This window comes from Toxotes jaculatrix, chromosome 6, assembly GCF_017976425.1.
Source record: "Toxotes jaculatrix isolate fToxJac2 chromosome 6, fToxJac2.pri, whole genome shotgun sequence".
Taxonomy (NCBI): Eukaryota; Metazoa; Chordata; class Actinopteri; family Toxotidae; genus Toxotes; species Toxotes jaculatrix.
The window spans coordinates 18,643,960-18,668,833 of NC_054399.1; the positions used below are offsets into that span (position 1 = coordinate 18,643,960).

The 24,874-nt window shown below is 36.5% G+C and overlaps 1 protein-coding gene across 10 annotated transcripts in view; it reads left to right on the forward strand.

The window, feature by feature from the left end:
- Window positions 1-14,044, forward strand: part of dock7 (dedicator of cytokinesis 7) — a 45,798-nt gene extending 31,754 nt beyond the window's left edge. For 3 of the 10 annotated variants that reach the window (XM_041039592.1, XM_041039601.1, XM_041039596.1), the window contains 20 exons: window positions 28-210; window positions 925-1,060; window positions 1,350-1,446; window positions 2,002-2,019; window positions 3,069-3,165; window positions 3,290-3,424; window positions 3,534-3,686; window positions 4,215-4,373; window positions 4,595-4,695; window positions 4,826-5,018; window positions 5,154-5,297; window positions 5,630-5,761; window positions 6,874-6,888; window positions 9,624-9,749; window positions 10,044-10,133; window positions 10,237-10,473; window positions 10,650-10,793; window positions 10,952-11,058; window positions 11,356-11,523; window positions 12,119-14,044. In XM_041039592.1, the coding sequence (XP_040895526.1) occupies window positions 28-210; window positions 925-1,060; window positions 1,350-1,446; window positions 2,002-2,019; window positions 3,069-3,165; window positions 3,290-3,424; window positions 3,534-3,686; window positions 4,215-4,373; window positions 4,595-4,695; window positions 4,826-5,018; window positions 5,154-5,297; window positions 5,630-5,761; window positions 6,874-6,888; window positions 9,624-9,749; window positions 10,044-10,133; window positions 10,237-10,473; window positions 10,650-10,793; window positions 10,952-11,058; window positions 11,356-11,523; window positions 12,119-12,161 (2,478 nt within the window). In that variant the 3' untranslated portion in view covers window positions 12,162-14,044. Of the gene's footprint in view, window positions 1-27; window positions 211-924; window positions 1,061-1,349; window positions 1,447-2,001; window positions 2,020-3,068; window positions 3,166-3,289; window positions 3,425-3,533; window positions 3,687-4,214; window positions 4,374-4,594; window positions 4,696-4,825; window positions 5,019-5,153; window positions 5,298-5,629; window positions 5,762-6,873; window positions 6,889-9,614; window positions 9,750-10,043; window positions 10,134-10,236; window positions 10,474-10,649; window positions 10,794-10,951; window positions 11,059-11,355; window positions 11,524-12,118 lie in introns of all 10 variants that reach the window. The other 7 variants (XM_041039595.1, XM_041039602.1, XM_041039598.1 and 4 more) reach the window with 3 other exon arrangements.
- Window positions 14,045-24,874: the final 10,830 nt, after the last annotated feature.

Here is a 24,874-nt window from a genome sequence, read left to right on the forward strand (position 1 = left end):
CTTCTCCATCATGGTCCATTTCTCCAGGCGAGTCGTCAGCATGGAAGCTTCTCGGCCGAGTCAAGTCGCAGTCTGCTCATCTGTCTGCTGTGGGTACTGAAGAACGCTGACGAACTGGTGTTACAGAAGTGGTTCACAGACCTGTCAGTATCCCAACTCAACCGCCTGCTGGATCTTCTCTACCTCTGTGTGTCCTGCTTTGAGTACAAGGTAATGTCAACTGTGACTGACTGACGAAATGGTATCTGCAGTACAGAGTATGCCCAACTATTTACCTTATTCTTTCATATTCTAACCAGTAGGGAATCCCTTGGACTGATATAATACTTGTGAAAGAAACAGTTTGGATAACTATACTTACATATCCATTTTATCTTTTTGTAATTCATGTTGGTAAACATATATTTCAGACAACACAGGAAATTGTAACATCGAATAAAAAAAGATGACTTACATCAAACGTAACTCAATGATTTGTGCTTTGCAGTGGATTTTCATTCACGTATATCAGCTCCACTAATAATTGAACTAAAACTTACTTACCACATAGGTTCACATTTTGTTTTGATATTGTTAGTCTTCTGTGGATGATTTGTTGTGCGCTGTCCTCTTGCATACAGAGCATAAGCTTCTCTGAGGTTAATATGCTTTGGCTTCTTAATATGCGGATACATTTATGTAAGCACACTACTTTCCCTGCCATAATCAGTGTTAATCCATTACTTAATTGGTATTCCTAGCTCTTTCTGCTCTGCTCTCTGTTGTTTGCTTTTCCATGCTTGCACATTTGCTCTTATGCTACCTGCTAACCTGCTGTGCTTGCTGTGTGCTGTGCTGCAAATAACTTCCCCGCTGTGTGTTCTCTGTCCGTCCACTCACCCTCTGCCTCATGGATACAAGGCCCATGTTGTGTTCACCATGCAGGGGAAGAAGGCGTTTGAACGAATGAACAGCTTGACCTTTAAGAAGTCCAAAGACATGAAGGCCAAGCTGGAGGAGGCCATACTGGGCAGCATCGGGGCCAGACAGGAGATGGTGCGACGCAGCCGCGGACAGCTAGGTGTGCGCACACTTGCATATAGAGATGCAGTTAGAACCATATGTAAACAAATGCAAAGAAACCAGAAATGCTGAACAAAGGATAGAATTTGTGACTTACACAAACACGTACAGAAATACACACAATTTATCACTGTATCCTGCTTTTCACACATGCATACAGCTGCACACTCTGATAGTACTGTAGATACAGCGACAGCCATTCAGTCAAAGTCAGTCACATTTTTATGTGTACACACATCCTCTTTCACCACCGTTAAAAAAGTAAATAATTGTTTTCCAACATTCAGAGCGGAGTCCATCTGGCAGTGCTTTTGGCAGTCAGGAGAACCTTCGATGGAGAAAGGACATGACCCACTGGAGACAAAACAGCGAAAAGATGGACAAGTACGCTCTTTTTCACACTTAAATTCACTTTCCTAGTTCTTATTTTATGAAACAGAAAAGCGACGAACACCCGAGCTGATTGTACACTGAAACAGTGTTCTATGGGTTTTTGTTCTCTTTTCCATTTCTTAATTGGAATCAGTCATTTTGAAGCATATGCCAATACATTATGTACTGTGTTAAAGTGTGAAAATTATCCTTCTTTAATCCTCTTAAGTGAACATCACTGCTGAAGTCCATCTTGTAATGCATATCATACCATTACAAACTGACTGTGCTGACACCATTCATTGTTCACTATTATTTTCCATATGTTTTGCTGGATTTACTTGGGAACAGAATCCTGTTTTGTTTTTATATATATATATATATATATATATATATATATATATATATATATATATATATATATATATATATATATATATATATATATATATTTTTTTTTTTTTTTTTTTTTTTTTTCAGTTTCTGTTCTTTTGTAAATTCAGTTCCAGCCATTTGTTTTCTGTTAATTTCCATGTGTTTTTTTCATGTTGCTGTGTGTTTATGTAGGAGTCACAGATCAGTCAGGTATTGTATGGTCCATATTTGCTGTGTGCTCCTTTGAATTCCCCCCTGCTTTAGTTCCTCATATATGGTGGATTCTCATGCATGTGGGAAGTTAGATAGTTGAAATGGACAAAAAAATATTTTATTAGCGTGTTAGAGTTTCTCCTGACGAACTTGGCTTTGAACAAGTCATGAAGATGATTTCCTAATTAATTTTGTTTTAGGCGAGCCGTGTTAATGCTCTAGCCACTGATGCAGCTGTATTATAAATGAATTTCTTCTCCATTTTAACTTTCTAAGTTCACACATGCATATAAATGCACCACCAGAGACCCCTTTATCCTGGTTCTGACCCTCAACCCCCCCCCCCCCCCCCCCCATCCCATCAGCCCCTGCGTCCTGGTAACAATGTGTGTCTCAGGGTTGGTAGTGGTTGCAGTGGGTCTGTTTTTGCTTTTAACCAGTGTGCTTCTTGTTTTGGGGTTTTGACTCGTGTGTCTCCCTGGTTGCTTCTGTATCAAAAAACAAGACAGTTCTAGCTATAGATATTGTTTGTCATAGATTGTTTGTTTCTTTTGAATAATACAAAAGTGAGATACATTACAACTAAAACCCAGTTGTAGTTTGGTTTCATTATGCTCAGTCATAGACATTTTAGAACATGCAGATATGCAACAAGTGTTCCAAGTATAGACCATAATTTGGCTATTCACTTAAAACCTGTATTTCTTCTGTTGACTGAAGTTAAAGGTTTAGGCCAACCATGTACAACAGGATCAGCATGAATTTTGGCTGGTTAATTTGAAAAGGTTGAGGTCCGTGCCATGCAGATTAACAGTGTGTAGGGTAACACTGGATTTTCTATAAAGATCAACATCTTTAATACTCTTTGTGCTGGTGTCGAAAACACTATCATTTCTCATCAATTAAACTTTAATGAAATGAGATGGGCATTGGTTTGAATTTGGTCATTGGAAGGTTATGCAGCATTCAAGGATAAATCATCAGCATCGCAATTTGGGAATTTGTTAATCATTTTGTGACAGTGTCTTTTGCTTCATTAATTGTAGGACCAGAGCAGAGTTGGAACATGAAGCACTTATTGATGGTAACCTTGCAACGGAGGCCAACTTAATTATTCTTGATACTTTGGAGATCATTGTACAGGTATGCAAGCGAACAAGTCATTAATGCTGATATTATTTTTGTAGTTATGTCGTCTTAACACTTAAGAATACGTAAACCCGGACATGCTCTTGTAACAACTGCATATGTGTCCCTCTTCCTCCAGACGGTATCTGTAACAGAGTCCAAGGAGAGTATCTTGGGTGGGGTGCTGAAGGTGCTGCTTCACAGCATGGCCTGCAACCAGAGCGCCCTCTACCTCCAGCACTGTTTTGCCACACAGAGGGCATTAGTGTCTAAGGTTAGATTACTGGATGATTATGTGGTGCTTTATTTCATTTCATTCTTACACTTTCTTACAGGACTTAGTACTGATGTAAATATGTGTGTATTTCTTCCTGTTTGTGTAGTTTCCTGAACTTCTGTTCGAGGAGGAGACAGAGCAGTGTGCTGACCTGTGTTTGCGACTGCTGAGGAGCTGCAGCAGCAGCATAAGCACCATCAGGGCCCACGCCAGCGCTTCCCTCTACCTCCTCATGAGGCAAAACTTTGAGATCGGCAACGTGAGTACAACTGCAAAACTAAAGGTTTACAACCTTAAATGTTGGGTAACTTTCATATCTCTCCAAAGGTGTATTGGTAGTAAAGGTCACACGTTAAGAAGCCTTATGAAGCCGTGTGCTTTGCAAGCACTTCTTATTCAGAGAACAGATTGTTCAAAATGATCTGAATACTTTGAAAATCGCTGCTATTAAATGAAATCAGAAGAAACAACTGACTGTCGTTGGCCACCTCTCATCTATTGTCTTGTATTGGTTTATTACTATTTTTCTTTCTCTTTACATCTCCCAGTTTAGTACAAATTCAAACACAGCAATCAGCTATCCAATTTAGGCACAATTACTTGTGCATGCATCATTTCCTTTGTTCTAGTACAGTCAGACTTTTCACACACAGACCTTTTGAAAAGAGGTCATTAGGGAGAAGGAATATCTGCTCTGCACAGTGTTGTATTTCAGCCGCAGAAGCCAGTAGCCTTGACAAAATATTATTTGTTCAACCCTTTCTTCTCTTTGTGGTCGTTCTTTTAGAACTTTGCTAGAGTGAAGATGCAGGTGACCATGTCTCTTTCCTCGCTGGTGGGAACGTCTCAGAATTTTAATGAGGAGTTCCTGCGTCGCTCTCTAAAGACCATTCTTACATATGCAGAGGAGGACCTGGAGCTGAGGGAGACCACGTTCCCAGACCAGGTACTGCTTTATCCATTACTGCTTTAACCAAGTTGTTTGTTGAACAGCTATCACATTGTAAGAAGACTGTGGATTGGCTGACAACTTATTGCTGATGGTTGATCGTTATTTACTGAGTTTAGTGATTTTTATTTCTGCCTGCTACCACACTTTGTTTTCTGTAAGATAAATGATTGAGGAAGCAGCCTTTTAACTCAAGGTCTCTATTCTTTTTTTTCCAGGTCCAGGACCTTGTGTTTAACCTGCACATGATCCTCTCTGACACAGTGAAGATGAAGGAGCACCAGGAAGATCCTGAGATGCTGATAGATCTCATGTACAGGTACAGAATACATTTGCACTCAAACAAACCCCTTTTCATTACTTACAAACACATTTCTGCACTGCAAATATCATTTTCCTCTTCTTTGTGTGCCTTAATGTGTGTGCTACGTCTGTGTCTTCTTATTCAGGATCGCAAAGGGTTACCAGACCTCCCCAGACTTGCGACTGACATGGCTTCAGAACATGGCTGGAAAACACTCAGAGAGGAATAACCACGCTGAGGCTGCTCAGTGTCTGGTGCACAGCGCTGCTCTGGTTGCAGAATACCTGAGCATGCTGGAGGACCGCAAGTATCTGCCTGTGGGGTGTGTCACCTTCCAGGTAGGGGCAGTTCTGTTAATAATGTTTGTGCATGTGCCTGTCCTCTGCAGTAATCTACATATTTTCTTGCTCCAAGAAATGTCTACTAATGTGTATGCTTGTATTGTTTTTCTTGTGTTTGTGCTCATGTCTCAGAACATTTCCTCCAACGTGCTTGAGGAATCTGCAGTCTCTGATGACGTGGTGTCACCAGACGAAGAAGGCATTTGCTCAGGCAAATACTTTACTGAGATCGGTCTTGTGGGGCTCCTTGAGCAGGCTGCTGCCTCTTTCTCCATGGTAAGAAGTAGAGAAGGAGTAAAAAGGCTTCATGGGAGATTTTTGAGCTAGTGGGTTCTTCTCTCTGTCAAAAAACAAAAAGGTTTTTACTGTTTATTAGTTTGTAAAATACGAGTTTACTCAGAATAGATGGCACTACTACTGGGAATAAGCATTCAGATGTTAAAATCATTTCATACACATTATTGTATTTATTCATCCCAAATATTCGCATCCAACCTTTTATATAGAAATAGTGATTTAAATGTATTTATTTATTTATTTTAAAAATGAATGGGATTTTTGGGTAACTAGTTGTACTGCAGTGACATTTGTGTTGCTCTCCCTCCCAGGCTGGCATGTACGAGGCTGTGAACGAAGTGTACAAGGTACTGATCCCTATCCACGAAGCCAACAGGGATGCAAAGAAGCTGGCCACCATTCATGGTAAACTACAAGAAGCCTTTGGAAAAATCGTTCACCAGGTAAACACACACGGTGTAGATTCCCGCTTCCATACTTGTCTCCAGTGGCTTGTGGTGTAAAGTTGCTGCTGAGTTTTTACAAGAGCCAAATGAGAAATGTATTTTTTTTTTTTTAAATCTCAGTGTGACTCGGATGTTTTGTTTATGAAAAGATCACATTTGGGTTACATAAGTTTTCCTTTTGTTCTTGTTTAAATCCAGTAGGAGCCATGTAGTGTAAATATTGAAAAGGATATCTGTATAGCATGTTCCAAGATCGTCACTCAATATAAAATCCTCAAAACTTTGCTGACGCATTCACACCAATATTTTGCACAGTTGCATCTTAATCAGACACGCTACTTCTTCTTATTTATGAGGCAGTGTAGAGGAGTTAAATTCCTTTCAGCAGGGATTTATATCAGTGAAATGAAACAAGAACAAGGTCAGATAACACAAAGGCTACAAGGAGCAAAGCTACTCATCTGCAGTGCCTCAGAATACTTAGCATTCATCATGATCTTGACACAAGTAACACGGCAGCGTCACCAAACAGGAATTATCCTGGATATGTATTAGCGTTGCCTTCACACCAGCTTTCACACAGACACAGTTGTGCATGGTTTTATTGTTTGTCCTTGTAATTTTAGTGTATTTATATGTTTAATTTATATTGTTTTATATTATATTGTTTTGATACCTTGCATGCTTTATTATAGGTGTGAAGTACAAAACTAATGATGCATGAGGTGTGGGAAGAGACTCCTGTTGGGATATTTTTCTTAAAGGCCAGTTGTGGGACTCATAATCATGATGCCAAATTACATTGTGGGTTAGGTTACAGTCGTCTGGTGTGCAGAACAACAGCTCTCAACAGCACCCAGGCAAAAAACAAATGGGTGTCTTTGATTTATTTTATGAAGATAACATTCATGTACTTTTTGATATGGTGAGGTCACTTGCTCTGTTCTCCAGATCGACAGCAAGTAACCTGGATTTATTTCATCAAAAAGTCCATTCTCCTTGCCGTAACATTATGTGTGCGCGCCTGTGTGTGTAGTACCACACTGTGTGGGAGGGAGAGGTGTATGTATGTTGTCGTTCACATGTCCTGTATTCTCTTTGTCACACAGAGTACTGGCTGGGAGGTAGGTGGCTTAATGGTTCCTGCTTGGCCCTGCTCACGTTGTTTCTCTGTTTTTTTTTTTGTTTTTGTTTTTTTGTATTTTTATTTTTATTTTCTCTCATCTTTTTATTTGCCAGCCATGGGCATTCTGTCACTCTCTTCGCTTTGTTGCATACATCCAATCCATTAACACCTGCAGACAATGTCATCTGTCTGCCCCCACTGGGGACACTTGCTGTATGTGCAGCAATACCCTCACTGTTTTCCTCTTTCCTCCCTCCTCTGACTGAGCAAGAGGAGCTTGTTTTTTTTTTTTTTAAACGAGACAGTGTTGGCAGGCTGTGCATGGGAGCCACAGTGTGTGACACTAATGACAAAAATCTCAGTGAATGCGTCACCTGCACAATCCGCACTTTTCCCATCCTCATCTTCTGTCTGTCTGCCAGTAGCGGCAAGATTGAAAAGTGGCTGATGGTCGTGCCAGTAGTGGTTCAGCGGCATGCGATCAGCATGTGCCACTAGTGGCGTGGCCATCAGCCACTCCTCGATGTTGGCATCACTCCTGTCTGCTGGTGTGTCAGTCAGAACACGCTCATTGACTGGAGCTGCCTGCTGTCACATTTCATCTCATCCCATCCTCAACCACAGGGCTCGATTTCAGTGCATTGTTTCTACGTGAAGGGTATCTGGTATCCTCCCTGCTCTGGCCATGGGTCATTCTTTCCACACAATTAAATGAGCCTTTTAAAAGACAAGGTGTTGTAAACTTGAACTTGGTCAAAGCTAGAACCAAATTCCTGAGTCAGTTTTGTTTTTTCCCAAGAGGGTTCATCTCACAGTAATCTCAGGATTACTTGATTTATCCCTTTTGATTTTGATTAGTTCGTATTCTTGCCCTTTCTTTTAATAGTTCAAACTAAATCGAACCCTGAATTTTTTTTTCTTTTTTCATCCATTCTGTTCTTTTGTTAACAGTATTAACCCCTGAGTTTCATGTTTTGTTGCATGAATTGGACAGAGCACTCCTTGTTTCTTTTGGAAATGCACTGAGAGTGCATGGCGTGTTTCTGAAGGCTGTGGATCTTTATTTTCTCTTTTATTTCTTTTTACTTTCGTTTCCGTCTGCCTTTGCATGGTCCAGATCCTCCAAAATGAGTTGTTGTTCTTCTTTCTCAAAATCAATGGAGATATTTTTGCTGTTGTATGTTAGTTTGTGTTGTTTTTGAAATTCTGCGGAGGAGGAACCCAGTCCTGATTAAAATTTGTTCTGTTTTCTCCTTTTTGATTTCCCTGGTTGCCGACCCTTCCTTCCCACTTTTCTTAATTGTGTCTTGTGGTAAGTTCCTTAGTTTTCAGGGCTTCTTAAATTACTGCTTACATTTCTTTTTAAATCAGCACTTGAAATGATTGAATTTTTTCTTTTGCCCTAATTTGCCCTCAAACTTAGAATTACCAATAGGGTTTATTTAATTATCTTATACAAGAAGTTGGTCGCCAGTTGCTTCCAATTTTCACAGCTTCCCCATTTCTCATATCATACACAGACGTACAAACTTTTTTACACACACACTTGTGCCTCCTGACTTTAAATATTATATTTAAATATAATGTTGTGGAGCTACTCTCTGGATGTTCTTTCTAAATATAGATCTGTGCAGAACAGAAATCTGAGATTCTGTATTAGATGGGTGGATTCCCATCATTCCTTAAGTTTAGGCATCAGTTTGAGGATGTTATGGCCATTTTTGTTCTGCAAAGACTCTTCTCTGTGTTTCTTTCGTGCATCGTTGCCTGTTCATGTCTCGTGGCTGATATATGCCATCTAAGGTTGCCTGTAGCAGCCTTCTCTCTGGCTTTAATCTTTGAGCTTTGCCAATTTTTTGCAGAACAGTTAAAACACATTTATTATTTATTTTAAAAAATGAAGTAGATGTATCTACTATACTCATTTATGCCATGCATATTCTGCTGACCGGTAAGGGATGATTTTAAATAGACTGTTGTTTCCTTGATCTTTGGTTCTCTTTGTCTGATATTATGAGGTGGAACACTGCACCTGCCTGTCCTCAGGTGTACAGTTATAGAGGTGAAATAGCTGTAGAACAAGCTTGTAAACAATGAAACTTGTACAGTCAATGCAAATATGTCATTCGTGTCTCTTCTTATTGTGGGACTATTGACGAGAGTCTGGATGACAATCAGGAGGTTGCTGAGATCCTCTTGGTTGCATTCACTCCAGTTCTGACTTCCAGAGTCGTCTCTTAAAACACTCATATTCACCTGAACAGATTCCCACAGTGAGCAGAACAAGCAAAATGTTCATGTACTAAATGAAAGTGCTGTTATGAAGGTTTTATTTATGTTAGTTATTTTGCAGATCACCTTGCATGTTATGAAACTCTGTTTCATCTTTATCTGTCATTTCTTTGAACCACAGTCGTTTCTCTCTTCCTTTATCCCAGTACATTCGACAGTGAGCTCAAGTCTGTCATTACTGGACGGATTTCCCATCAGAATATAGCTTTAAAACTTACTGGCCTCCACTGTTAATTACAGTATGGTATAAACTTTGTACAGGTTTTTGGTTTTCACTTTCTCTGACAGGAATCTGATTTGGATGATGGCCTTTAATACCTCAAAGTTTTTCATTTTCACTGTTGTTTAAAGTCCTGATCAAACCAAACATGTACGTATATTAATTTAACTCCTTTAACTCCAGCACTAACACTTATTTTCCTCTGCTCACAGGATGGGAAGAGGATGTTTGGTACGTACTTCAGAGTTGGATTTTACGGTTCAAAATTTGGCGACTTAGATGAGCAGGAATTTGTGTACAAAGAGCCCGCCATCACGAAGCTGGCAGAAATCTCTCACAGGCTGGAGGTAAATACTTCAAAATTACATTATAAAATAATACATTTGGTGGTAAAATCCAGTAGTTATTTGTGAGTTACATGTAATGTTACTATAATATTTCCCAAGACCCAAATAAATGTTTTGATGTCACATTTCTAAACCAAAAACTTACATTAAAAAAAAAACAGAACTATGTAGGTCACCTACAACTTAGTTGTGATGTCCTGCTCCAACCATGATTTTTAAGAAGTTTTATCGCTTAGATATGTGTGCTGTTAGTCTTCTACCAAAACTTAATTAGGCCTTGTGTTCCATTCTCAGGGTTTCTACGGGGAGCGATTTGGAGAGGACCAGGTAGAAGTCATTAAGGATTCCAACCCAGTGGACAAGTGCAAGCTGGACCCAAACAAGGTTGGTGTTGGGCAGAGCATTGGATAACTGGCTGCTGACTGTGAATATCCAACACAACAGGAAAAAACAGAGCCTAAAAACTAAACCACCTTTCTTCCTACAGGCATTCATCCAAATCACATATGTGGAGCCGTACTTCGACACATATGAGATGAAGGACCGCATCACCTACTTTGACAAGAACTACAACTTGCGACGTTTTGTGTACTGCACCCCTTTCACCCTGGATGGGAGGGCACACGGGGACCTGCATGAACAGTTCAAGCGCAAGACCATCCTCACCACCTCCCACGCCTTCCCTTACATCAAGACACGGATCAACATCATCCACAAAGAGGAGGCAAGTGAATGTTTTTCATCTACTTCATTCATTTTAATTTTGTCTTTTAAATGTTTTACTTTAACCGTTAAATAACTTGTGTGTTTGGAGGTGCTCTGGAGGTTAGGAGGGGATAAATCTTGTTGTGCACTCGCACCCTGATCACTAAAACCACTCGTCTTTCTGTCATTTTCCAGATTATTTCCACACCCATTGAGGTGGCAATAGAGGACATGCAAAAGAAGACTCAAGAGCTGGCCTTTGCCACCCACCAGGACCCTGCTGATGCCAAGATGCTGCAGATGGTCCTACAGGGATCAGTTGGTACAACCGTCAACCAGGTAGAGTTTCAAGACTTCAGGTGTATCTGACAATAAATATTCTGAGTTCCAAAAGCATTATCACAAAGGCCAAATACTCAGTAACGTCTTTGAATGAGTGAAAATCTGCAGGTTAAGTGAGACTGTAGATGGATAATCAGATCCTTGGATTTTCTCAGGGTCCCTTGGAGGTGGCTCAGGTGTTCCTCTCAGAAATCCCCAGTGACCCAAAACTGTACAGACACCACAATAAGCTACGGCTCTGCTTCAAAGACTTCACCAAGAGGTATGAACTGTGATGATCAATTATATACCTGTTAACAGCATCTTGGAAATTTGCTTGAGGGACACAAGATTTAACCTGAGAGACAGTTTTATGAGGAAAACAATCTCACGATGATGTGATCTGTATCTGGAAATGATGAGCTGTGACCTATTCAGTCACAAAGTTATAACCTATTAATTTACAAACTTGTAAATTAATAGAAAACTATGGCTGAAAAACAAACTTTTAACTTCACCTTTGAAACATAGTGTAGTACAGAATGTACATGGCAGTATTTAATGGACTGTCTCTCCAAAGGTGTGAAGATGCCCTGCGTAAGAACAAGAGCCTGATTGGTCCTGACCAGAAAGAGTACCAGAGAGAGCTGGAGAGGAATTACCACCGGCTGAAGGAGGCGCTGCAGCCCCTCATCAACAGAAAGATCCCTCAGCTTTATAAACCTGTACTGCAGGTCAACTCACACAGGTAGGACTGAACAGGGACGCTGTCTGTGTGCGTAAGAGAGAATGACTGTGGATGTAGATAATGTGTTTTGGGTATTAAATCAGTCTTTGTTTTTGCTTCTGTAAATTCATGCAGCAAACGGACAGCTTGACAAGGTAGTTTGGGCCTTTCAGACTGCGTTTTGTGATTCAGTCTTAATGTTGTGTGTTTGTATCACTTGCATAGTTTCCACTTTTCACTGAATTTCTGGTATATTAGGGCATTGGTAGAGCTGTATTCCAGAAAAGAAAAATCAATCAGGCAGTGTTTACAGCAACACAGTCCATTTGATCAGTTTAGAACTTCAGTCCACATACCCCAACAAATCAAATCATTTAATATCAATGCACAACTTAATTATGGAAAATTGTGAATATATTTTGTGTGGCATAGACAGACTAACTTTTTAATCTTTACCACTGAATCTCCTGCTGGACATGGCAGTAGATAGACCAGCCTGAATAATGCCAAAATCGTTGGGACATGAGTCCAGTTAATGCTCCAGAATTACTTTAGTTGTTCATTGTTCTGCCTGTGTAAATAAAATACCTCTTATGTCTCATTTTTCTATCTTCAGAGATTCCTTCAGCAGAATGAGTCTCCGCAAGCTTGACCTTTGAAGATGAAGAGAATACACACACACACACTCTCTCTCTCTCTCTCTCTCTTACACACACACACACAAACAGAAACTGCAATATTAATTTATTCTCAAGTGTAAATAGGAGTGTCTCTTCAAAATTGGTCAGTGTTTCTAAGACTGAGCTAAACGAAAGGCTAGAAGTGTTGCAGCTTGGTACGTCATTCCAGTGTCTTAATTTGTTTACAGACAAACTGTTACACAATCCGAGGGACGAACAAGTGGATCTTAAAGATTAAAGGGATACCTTGGCATTTAGAATTTTCTTTGCTGGCCATTTGTTACAGCAGAGAAAAAGTGTCTATATTTGTCCCTATGCTACCTTTAAAAAAATAATGCCAGCTTTCACTCTTAAAACCAACAGAATCTGCTGGCTGTAAACTAGGGATGGGGCCAATCCGATCCAGTATCCGTATCAATACCGGTCTCCGTATCGATACTTGTCTCGGTACCGGTCTCCGTATCGATACCAATCCGGTATCGGGTTCCGATACCAACATAATTTACGGATCAGAAATTTCCGATCCAACATGCAGAGATTTACAATCCATGAACCGTGTCTGTGGTTTAAAGTTGTCTGCTGAAATGACTTCACAAGTGATTCCCTGGCGGCTGCTCTGCCAACTGGCTGCAAAATGCGGAAAGGGTTTCCTGAACGGAGATGTGTCTCAATGTGACATGGAGTAATGAGACAAGCCACCGTTCAGGAAATCCATTCCATAGTTTGCAGCCAGCTAACAGGCGAGCATTGAGCAGCACCATGGCTAACCAACTTTTCAGCACATGTCTGCTGTGTGGAAATATTTTGCACTAGAAACACCCCAAAGCAAGACAGCAACGTGCAATTTTTGCTATGCTGTTGTACCAAGGGGTGGAAGCTCCATTGCGACCTACAAGTGGTGATAAGTAGCGATTAGCTTGATGCTAACAGAATATGGAGGATCCTATTGACGGGCTAGGGCATTAGCATTGGTCACGCTATTAACTTTTACACACAAACGATAAACCAAAGCGGGACACCATAACAGGAAAGTCATACAGGTAATTCACACACTAACAATATATTACTCACAGACTTATGTCGCTTCTAGGTACAGCAGGAAGAAAATGAACCGTGAGTCAGCTTCTGCCTCTCAGGATATTGAGAGATTTGAAGAACCTTGATTTCTTGCTGCTACAAGAGACAGTATACTTAATTTGTTCTGATCAGATCAAGTAGCCCTTTTTATTTCTATTTTATTTTGAGAGGGGTAGTCTTATACTTGCCTCAAGTTGCCTTTTGGTACATGCATACATTTGTACATATCCTACTTGCGTGTGGAGAAGATTTATCACAGCATCATGTAAAATTAACAATAATGATGATATTTAAGCAAACAGCTCTGGTATCGGGATCGGATCGGAAGTGAAAAAATGTGGATCAGTGCATCCCTACTGTAAACTAACAAACCACAGAATATGATATGAAACTCCATTGTTTGGAAATTAAAGTGCCAAAAACCCTTTTTTCCCGCCAAATTTTGACAAGTGACTGCAGAAAAGGTACGGTTTTAAAAGTCAAGGTGTCTTTTTAATGATGTACGTGGGAAAAAAAAATCTGTATTCAATTTCATGTGTGCACTTTTTTATTACGGTGTAGCAATGCATTTTACAACTTGAAAGTTTATGTAATTCAAAACAGGGAGGAGAAGAAAAAATGAAAACATGCAAAAAATTGTACCATTATTTATCATGATGCTTTATTATCATTTTTAGTTGAAGCAACCATGTTTTAAAGTTAGGTACTTTAAACATCCTTGTATAATTTTATGTAGTTTTGTTTTGTTTATTTTAAATATTTTACTAAATAAATATTTTAATGTTCAGGTTTTGCACTCTGATCATTTTCTTGCTTCCGTAATGTGTTATCTTTGTTTTTGTTTATTAGGGCCCGAGCACAGAAACTTGTGCGAAGCCCTATTGTAATTGAAGGGATTATTGATCTTTTTATTTTTCTTTCGACATTTTGTCGGCTAATTTGACCCCCTGAACGTGCTCAAAAACGCACCAAACTTTGCCCAAAATTGTCCCTGACAAAAATTTTTGCTTTACACTGTCCGTGCGCTCTGCAGCACCCCCTAGAGTGTGAAAATATTCACCGTAAGACCTACAGACTTGAAATTCGGTATACAGATGCATCACATCGAGACGAGAAAAAAAGCCTCTTGGAACAAAATTCCACAATGTACAGGAAGTCGGCCACTTTGGAAAGACTGCGCCATCTTGCGTTTTCTCCATACTTTGACGAACTTCTAGGGGAATTTTCCAATTGCGCTGATTTTTGGTCAGTAAGCATTAAGGACAAAAAGTTCTAAAAAGTTTTGGTGTGGGTTACACGGTCTAACCGTGGCGCCGCCACCAACTTGACCCTTCGCCGACACACAAGAAATGGATATAATTGTGGCTGGATCTCCCACATACACTTGAGGTCAAAATTATTAGCCCCCCTATGAAAATTTCATTTTTTCAAAACTATTTCCCAAGTGCTGTTAAACAGAGCAAAGAATTTTTAACACAGCTTTTTCTAACATCCTAGCTTTATTTTGGATGCTTACATTATTTTACTTTGCATACAGAAACAAAATAATTTCACAAAAACGAAAAACTACCAGGGTCAAAATAATTAGCCCCCCTGATGCTAATAGTCAATTGTGTATCCTTTTTTCTGGATAACAGCCTGCAGTCGTTTTTTGTAGTTTTCAACGAGTCTCTGACACCTCTCCTGAGGAATCCCAGCCCATTCTTCTTTGGCAAATCTCTCAAGCTCCTCCAGATTTGATGGCCTTCTGGCATGGACCTTGGTCTTCAGTTCACCCCACAAATTTTCAATGGGATTCAAGTCAGGGCTTTGTGCAGGCCAGTCAATAACATTCACTTTGGTCTTCTGAAGGTAGTTCTTCACCAGGAGTGCCGTATGTTTTGGGTTGTTGTCATGTTGGAAGACAAAGTGACGACCCAGACCCAGTTTTGCTGCTGACTGCTTGAGGTTTTCTTTCAAAATCTTCACATATCCTTCTTTCTTCATGATTCCTTCCACCTTGACAAGATTCCCAGTTCCAGACGCACTGAAGCATCCCCACAGCATAATACTTCCACCACCATATTTCACTGTGGGGATGGTGTTCTTTGGGTTATACGCCTCTCCCTTCTTTCTCCAAACATAAGCAACATCTCTATGGCCAAAGAGCTCTAATTTCGTCTCATCTAACCAAAGGACATGCTTCCAGTATGCATAATCTTTCTCCAGGTTGTCCTTAGCATACTTCAGTCTGGCTTGAAGGTGTCTCTTCTGCAGAAGTGGAGTTTTTCTTGGTCTGCAACCCCGCAGTCCATTCCTGTGCAGAGCTCTAGTGATTGTCTTCTTTGAGACTACAATTCCTGACTTGGCTAAGTCATTCACTAGTGCCTTGGCAGTTGTTCTGGGGTCTTTAGACACATCTCTCACTAGTTTTCTTTCCAGAGTCTTTGAAATCTTTCGCTTCCTACCTCTGCCAGGCTTGTTCTGTGCTGTGTGGCTCTCATTGAATTTCTTGATGATACTTCTCACTCCAGTTCTTGACACTTGGAAACGCTGTGATAACTTTGTATATCCTTCTCCTGCTTTGTGAGCATCAATAATCCTTTTTCTCAAGTCTAAACTGATTTCTTTTGTTTTTGGCATGATGCTTTCTCAAGTGACAGCTAAAACCTGTACTGAGGTTTTTATACTGTGTGTAAATTGGGAGATAAGAAACACCTCAGTTTTAACTTGATTTTACAAGCTTTGAGCATTACAAAGTTAAAGCAAATCACTGCACAACAGTTGCTTGTCCTATAGGTCAATAAAAAGGTCAGTTCTTAAAGGGGGTTATAATACTGACCTCAGTAATTTTTTTTTTCTGAAATAGTTCTGTTATTGCGTACAAATAGAAATAATTTATGCTTTCTAAAGAAAACTAGTATGTTTAGAAATGCTATGTTGAAAATTCCTTGCTCTGTTAAAGAAGCACTTGGGAAAATTTTGAGAAAACTTTAAATTTCATAGGGGGGCTAATAATTTTGTCCTCAACTGTACTTCATCCAATGTGGATGAAAAAAATGGCATGATGACCATGTGATACTGAACAGATTGATATGCTATGATGATACAGTCATAGCGCCACCTACTGGCTGTATGCATTATTTTTAGTACTATTTTCCGCATTCCACACATTACATTTTAATAGTCCACTTAGGGACATAATCTTTCAAATGTATCAACATTTGAAATGTCTCATAATGATTAAAAGCTATCAAAAGCTTTCATCAAAGTTACACTGATTTTAAAACCTGACTGTACTATGACGTTTTTTGGCATGTTTTGAGGCCGCTCTAAAGTATGACTTTTTTTGGCCAAATTTGAAGACTTACTATACTATGACATTTTTTATGACATTTTGAGGCCATACTAAAGTATAATTTTTTTTGGCCAATTTTGAAGCCTTACTATACTAAGATGTTTTTTGGCATATTTTGAGGCCGTTCTAAAGTATGACTTTTTTATGACATTGTGAGGCCAAACTAAAGTATGACTTTTTTGATTAATTTTGAAGCCTTACTATACTATTTTGACGCCTTACAGCCGTATGTTGTGTTTTTTTTACATTTTGAGGTCTTACTAAAAAATCACTTTTTTTGGCATATTTTGACGCCTTACGGCCGTATGACATATTTTGTGACATTTTGAAGTCTTACTAAAAAAATTACTTTTTTGGCATATTTTGACACCTTAGTATACTATGACGTGTTTTAAGACATTTTGAGTTCTTAATAAAAAATAACTTTTTGGCATATTTTGACTCCTTATGGCCGTATGACGTATTTTATGTCATTTTGAGGTCTTACTAAAAAAAATCACTTTTTTTTGGCATATTTTGACGCCTTAGTATAATATGACGTTTTTCATGACATTTTGAGGTCTTACTAAAAAATCACTTTTTTGGCATATTTTGAGGCCTTACGACTGTAAGACGTTTTGTGACATTTTGAGGTCTTACTAAAAAATCACTTTTTTTGGCATATTTTGACGCCTTAGTATACTATGACGTGTTTTATGACAAAAAAAAGTCATAATTTAGGAAGAACTCAAAATGTCATAAAAAACGTCATACCGCGGTATGACGTAAAAATATGGCAAAAAAGTCATACTTTAGTAAGGCCTCAAAATGTCATAAAAAACATCATATAGCGGTATGACGTCAAAAGTGTTTTATGACATTTTGAGGTCTTACTAAAAAATCACTTTTTTTGGCATATTTTGACAACTTAGTATACTATGACGTTTTTTATGACATTTTGAGGTCAAAAAATTTTTTGACTTTTTTTGGCCGATTTTGACGCCTTACTATACTATGACGTTTTTTATGACATTTTGAGGTCAAAAAATTTTTTGACTTTTTTTGGCCGATTTTGACGCCTTACTATACTATGACGTTTTTTATGACATTTTGAGGTCAAAAAAAATTTTGACTTTTTTTGGCCGAAAAAAACGCCTTACTATACTATGACGTTTTTTATGACATTTTGAGGTCAAAAAAAATTTTGACTTTTTTTGGCCGAAAAAAACGCCTTACTATACTATGACGTTTTTTATGACATTTTGAGGTCAAAAAAAATCTTGACTTTTTTTGGCCGATTTTGACGCCTTACTATACTATGACGTTTTTTATGACATTTTGAGGTCAAAAAAAATTTTGACTTTTTTTGGCCGAAAAAAACGCCTTACTATACTATGACGTTTTTTATGACATTTTGAGGTCAAAAAAAATTTTGACTTTTTTTGGCCGAAAAAAACGCCTTACTATACTATGACGTTTTTTATGACATTTTGAGGTAAAAAAAAATCTTGACTTTTTTTGGCCGATTTTGACGCCTTACTATACTATGACGTTTTTTATGACATTTTGAGGTCAAAAAATTTTTTGACTTTTTTTGGCCGATTTTGACGCCTTACTATACTATGACGTTTTTTTATGACATTTTGAGGTCAAAAAAAATTTTGACTTTTTTTGGCCGAAAAAAACGCCTTACTATACTATGACGTTTTTTATGACATTTTGAGGTCAAAAAAAATCTTGACTTTTTTTTGCCGATTTTGACGCCTTACTATACTATGACGTTTTTTATGACATTTTGAGGTCAAAAAAAATTTTGACTTTTTTTGGCCGATTTTGACGCCTTACTATACTATGACGTTTTTTATGACATTTTGAGGTCAAAAAAAATTTTGACTTTTTTTGGCCGAAAAAAACGCCTTACTATACTATGACGTTTTTTATGACATTTTGAGGTCAAAAAAAATTTTGACTTTTTTTGGCCGAAAAAAACGCCTTACTATACTATGACGTTTTTTATGACATTTTGAGGTAAAAAAAAATCTTGACTTTTTTTGGCCGATTTTGACGCCTTACTATACTATGACGTTTTTTATGACATTTTGAGGTAAAAAAAAATGTTGACTTTTTTTGGCCGAAAAAAACGCCTTACTATACTATGACGTTTTTTATGACATTTTGAGGTAAAAAAAAATCTTGACTTTTTTTGGCCGAAAAAAACGCCTTACTATACTATGACGTTTTTTATGACATTTTGAGGTCAAAAAAAATCTTGACTTTTTTTGGCCGATTTTGACGCCTTACTATACTATGATGTATTTTATGACATTTTGAGGTCAAAAATTTTTTTGACTTTTTTTGGCGGATTTTGACGCCTTACTATACTATGACGTTTTTTATGACATTTTGAGGTCAAAAAAAATTTTGACTTTTTTTGGCCGAAAAAAACGCCTTACTATACTATGACGTTTTTTATGACATTTTGAGGTCAAAAAATGTTTTGACTTTTTTTGGCCGATTTTGACGCCTTACTATACTATGACGTTTTTTATGACATTTTGAGGTCAAAAAAATGTTTGACTTTTTTTGGCCGAGAAAAACGCCTTACTATACTATGACGTTTTTTATGACATTTTGAGGTCAAAAAAAATTTTGACTTTTTTTGGCCGAAAAAAACGCCTTACTATACTATGACGTTTTTTATGACATTTTGAGGTCAAAAAAAATCTTGACTTTTTTTGGCCGATTTTGACGCCTTACTATACTATGACGTTTTTTATGACATTTTGAGGTCAAAAAATTTTTTGACTTTTTTTGGCCGATTTTGACGCCTTACTATACTATGACGTTTTTTATGACATTTTGAGGTCAAAAAAATGTTTGACTTTTTTTGGCCGAGAAAAACGCCTTACTATACTATGACGTTTTTTATGACATTTTGAGGTCAAAAAAAATTTTGACTTTTTTTGGCCGAAAAAAACGCCTTACTATACTATGACGTTTTTTATGACATTTTGAGGTAAAAAAAAATCTTGACTTTTTTTGGCCGATTTTGACGCCTTACTATACTATGACGTTTTTTATGACATTTTGAGGTCAAAAAATTTTTTGACTTTTTTTGGCCGATTTTGACGCCTTACTATACTATGACGTTTTTTATTACATTTTGAGGTCAAAAAAAATTTTGACTTTTTTTGGCCGAAAAAAACGCCTTACTATAGTATGACGTTTTTTATGACATTTTGAGGTCAAAAAAAATTTTTGACTTTTTTTGGCCGAAAAAAACGCCTTACTATACTATGACGTTTTTTATGACATTTTGAGGTCAAAACATTTTTTGACTTTTTTTGGCCGATTTTGACGCCTTACTATATTATGACGTTTTTTATGACATTTTGAGGTCAAAAAAAATCTTGACTTTTTTTGGCCAATTTTGACGCCTTACTATACTATGACGTTTTTTATGACATTTTGAGGTCAAAAAAAATGTTGACTTTTTTTGGCCGAAAAAAACGCCTTACTATACTATGACGTTTTTTATGACATTTTGAGGTCAAAAAAAATCTTGACTTTTTTAGGCCGATTTTGACGCCTTACTATACTATGACGTTTTTTATGACATTTTGAGGTCAAAAAAAATTTTGACTTTTTTTGGCCGAAAAAAACGCCTTACTATACTATGACGTTTTTTATGACATTTTGAGGACAAAAAATTTTTTGACTTTTTTTGGCCGATTTTGACGCCTTACTATACTATGACGTTTTTTATGACATTTTGAGGTCAAAAAAAATTTTGACTTTTTTTGGCCGAAAAAAACGCCTTACTATACTATGACGTTTTTTATGACATTTTGAGGTCAAAAAAAATTTTGACTTTTTTTGGCCGAAAAAAACGCCTTACTATACTATGACGTTTTTTATGACATTTTGAGGTCAAAAAAAATCTTGACTTTTTTTGGCCGATTTTGACGCCTTACTATACTATGATGTTTTTTATGACATTTTGAGGTCAAAAATTTTTTTGACTTTTTTTGGCGGATTTTGACGCCTTACTATACTATGACGTTTTTTATGACATTTTGAGGTCAAAAAAAGTTTTGACTTTTTTTGGCCGAAAAAAACGCCTTACTATACTATGACGTTTTTTATGACATTTTGAGGTCAAAAAATGTTTTGACTTTTTTTGGCCGATTTTGACGCCTTACTATACTATGACGTTTTTTATGACATTTTGAGGTCAAAAAAATGTTTGACTTTTTTTGGCCGAGAAAAACGCCTTACTATACTATGACGTTTTTTATGACATTTTGAGGTCAAAAAAAATTTTGACTTTTTTTGGCCGAAAAAAACGCCTTACTATACTATGACGTTTTTTATGACATTTTGAGGTCAAAAAAATTTTTGACTTTTTTTGGCCGGAAAAAACGCCTTACTATACTATGACGTTTTTTATGACATTTTGAGGTCAAAAAATGTTTTGACTTTTTTTGGCCAATTTTGACGCCTTACTATACTATGACGTTTTTTATGACATTTTGAGGTCAAAAAAAATTTTGACTTTTTTTGGCCGAAAAAAACGCCTTACTATACTATGACGTTTTTTATGACATTTTGAGGTCAAAAAAAATTTTGACTTTTTTTGGCCGAAAAAAACGCCTTACTATACTATGACGTTTTTAATGACATTTTGAGGTCAAAAAAAAATTTTGACTTTTTTTGGCCGAAAAAAACGCCTTACTATACTATGACGTTTTTTATGACATTTTGAGGTAAAAAAAAATCTTGACTTTTTTTGGCCGATTTTGACGCCTTACTATACTATGACGTTTTTTATGACATTTTGAGGTCAAAAAAAATTTTGACTTTTTTTGGCCGAAAAAAACGCCTTACTATACTATGACGTTTTTCATGACATTTTGAGGTCAAAAAATGTTTTGACTTTTTTTGGCCAATTTTGACGCCTTACTATACTATGACGTTTTTTATGACATTTTGAGGTCAAAAAAAATTTTGACTTTTTTTGGCCGAAAAAAACGCCTTACTATACTATGACGTTTTTTATGACATTTTGAGGTCAAAAAAAATTTTGACTTTTTTTGGCCGAAAAAAACGCCTTACTATACTATGACGTTTTTAATGACATTTTGAGGTAAAAAAAAATCTTGACTTTTTTTGGCCGATTTTGACGCCTTACTATACTATGACGTTTTTTATGACATTTTGAGGTCAAAAAAAATTTTGACTTTTTTTGGCCGAAAAAAACGCCTTACTATACTATGACGTTTTTTATGACATTTTGAGGTCAAAAAATGTTTTGACTTTTTTTGGCCGGAAAAAACGCCTTACTATACTATGACGTTTTTTATGACATTTTGAGGTCAAAAAATGTTTTGACTTTTTTTGGCCGATTTTGACGCCTTACTATACTATGACGTTTTTTATGACATTTTGAGGTCAAAAAAAATTTTGACTTTTTTTGGCCGAAAAAAACGCCTTACTATACTATGACGTTTTTTATGACATTTTGAGGTCAAAAAAAATTTTGACTTTTTTTGGCCGAAAAAAACGCCTTACTATACTATGACGTTTTTTATGACATTTTGAGGTCAAAAAAAATCTTGACTTTTTTTGGCCGATTTTGACGCCTTACTATACTATGATGTTTTTTATGACATTTTGAGGTCAAAAATTTTTTTGACTTTTTTTGGCGGATTTTGACGCCTTACTATACTATGACGTTTTTTATGACATTTTGAGGTCAAAAAAAATTTTGACTTTTTTTGGCCGAAAAAAACGCCTTACTATACTATGACGTTTTTTATGACATTTTGAGGTCAAAAAATGTTTTGACTTTTTTTGGCCGATTTTGACGCCTTACTATACTATGACGTTTTTTATGACATTTTGAGGTCAAAAAAATGTTTGACTTTTTTTGGCCGAGAAAAACGCCTTACTATACTATGACGTTTTTTATGACATTTTGAGGTAAAAAAAAATCTTGACTTTTTTTGGCCGATTTTGACGCCTTACTATACTATGACGTTTTTTATGACATTTTGAGGTCAAAAAATTTTTTGACTTTTTTTGGCCGATTTTGACGCCTTACTATACTATGACGTTTTTTATGACATTTTGAGGTAAAAAAAAATTTTGACTTTTTTTGGCCGAAAAAAAACGCCTTACTATAGTATGACGTTTTTTATGACATTTTGAGGTCAAAAAAAATTTTTGACTTTTTTTGGCCGAAAAAAACGCCTTACTATACTATGACGTTTTTTATGACATTTTGAGGTCAAAACATTTTTTGACTTTTTTTGGCCGATTTTGACGCCTTACTATATTATGACGTTTTTTATGACATTTTGAGGTCAAAAAAAATTTTGACTTTTTTTGGCCGAAAAAAACGCCTTACTATACTATGACGTTTTTTATGACATTTTGAGGTCAAAAAATTTGTTGACTTTTTTTGGCCGATTTTGACGCCTTACTATATTATGACGTTTTTTATGACATTTTGAGGTCAAAAATAATTTTGACTTTTTTTGGCCGAAAAAAACGCCTTACTATACTATGACGTTTTTTATGACATTTTGAGGTCAAAAAATTTTTTGACTTTTTTTGGCCGAAAAAAACGCCTTACTATACTATGACGTTTTTTATGACATTTTGAGGTCAAAAATAATTTTGACTTTTTTTGGCCGAAAAAAACGCCTTACTATACTATGACGTTTTTTATGACATTTTGAGGTCAAAAAATTTTTTGACTTTTTTTGGCCGAAAAAAACGCCTTACTATACTATGACGTTTTTTATGACATTTTGAGGTCAAAAAAAATTTTGACTTTTTTTGGCCGAAAAAAACGCCTTACTATACTATGACGTTTTTTATGACATTTTGAGGTAAAAAAAAATCTTGACTTTTTTTGGCCGATTTTGACGCCTTACTATACTATGACGTTTTTTATGACATTTTGAGGTCAAAAAAAATGTTGACTTTTTTTGGCCGAAAAAAACGCCTTACTATACAATGACGTTTTTTATGACATTTTGAGGTCAAAAAAAATCTTGACTTTTTTAGGCCGATTTTGACGCCTTACTATACTATGACGTTTTTTATGACATTTTGAGGTCAAAAAAAATTTTGACTTTTTTTGGCCGAAAAAAACGCCTTACTATACTATGACGTTTTTTATGACATTTTGAGGACAAAAAATTTTTTGACTTTTTTTGGCCGATTTTGACGCCTTACTATACTATGACGTTTTTTATGACATTTTGAGGTAAAAAAAAATTTTGACTTTTTTTGGCCGAAAAAAACGCCTTACTATACTATGACGTTTTTTATGACATTTTGAGGTCAAAAAAAATTTTGACTTTTTTTGGCCGAAAAAAACGCCTTACTATACTATGACGTTTTTTATGACATTTTGAGGTCAAAAAATGTTTTGACTTTTTTTGGCCGATTTTGACGCCTTACTATACTATGACGTTTTTTATGACATTTTGAGGTCAAAAAAACGTTTGACTTTTTTTGGCCGAGAAAAACGCCTTACTATACTATGACGTTTTTTATGACATTTTGAGGTCAAAAAAACTTTTGACTTTTTTTGGCCGAAAAAAACGCCTTACTATACTATGACGTTTTTTATGACATTTTGAGGTCAAAAAAATTTTTGACTTTTTTTGGCCGGAAAAAACGCCTTACTATACTATGACGTTTTTTATGACATTTTGAGGTCAAAAAATGTTTTGACTTTTTTTGGCCAATTTTGACGCCTTACTATACTATGACGTTTTTTATGACATTTTGAGGTCAAAAAAAATTTTGACTTTTTTTGGCCGAAAAAAACGCCTTACTATACTATGACGTTTTTTATGACATTTTGAGGTCAAAAAAAATTTTGACTTTTTTTGGCCGAAAAAAACGCCTTACTATACTATGACGTTTTTAATGACATTTTGAGGTCAAAAAAAAATTTTGACTTTTTTTGGCCGAAAAAAACGCCTTACTATACTATGACGTTTTTTATGACATTTTGAGGTAAAAAAAAATCTTGACTTTTTTTGGCCGATTTTGACGCCTTACTATACTATGACGTTTTTTATGACATTTTGAGGTCAAAAAAAATTTTGACTTTTTTTGGCCGAAAAAAACGCCTTACTATACTATGACGTTTTTCATGACATTTTGAGGTCAAAAAATGTTTTGACTTTTTTTGGCCAATTTTGACGCCTTACTATACTATGACGTTTTTTATGACATTTTGAGGTCAAAAAAAATTTTGACTTTTTTTGGCCGAAAA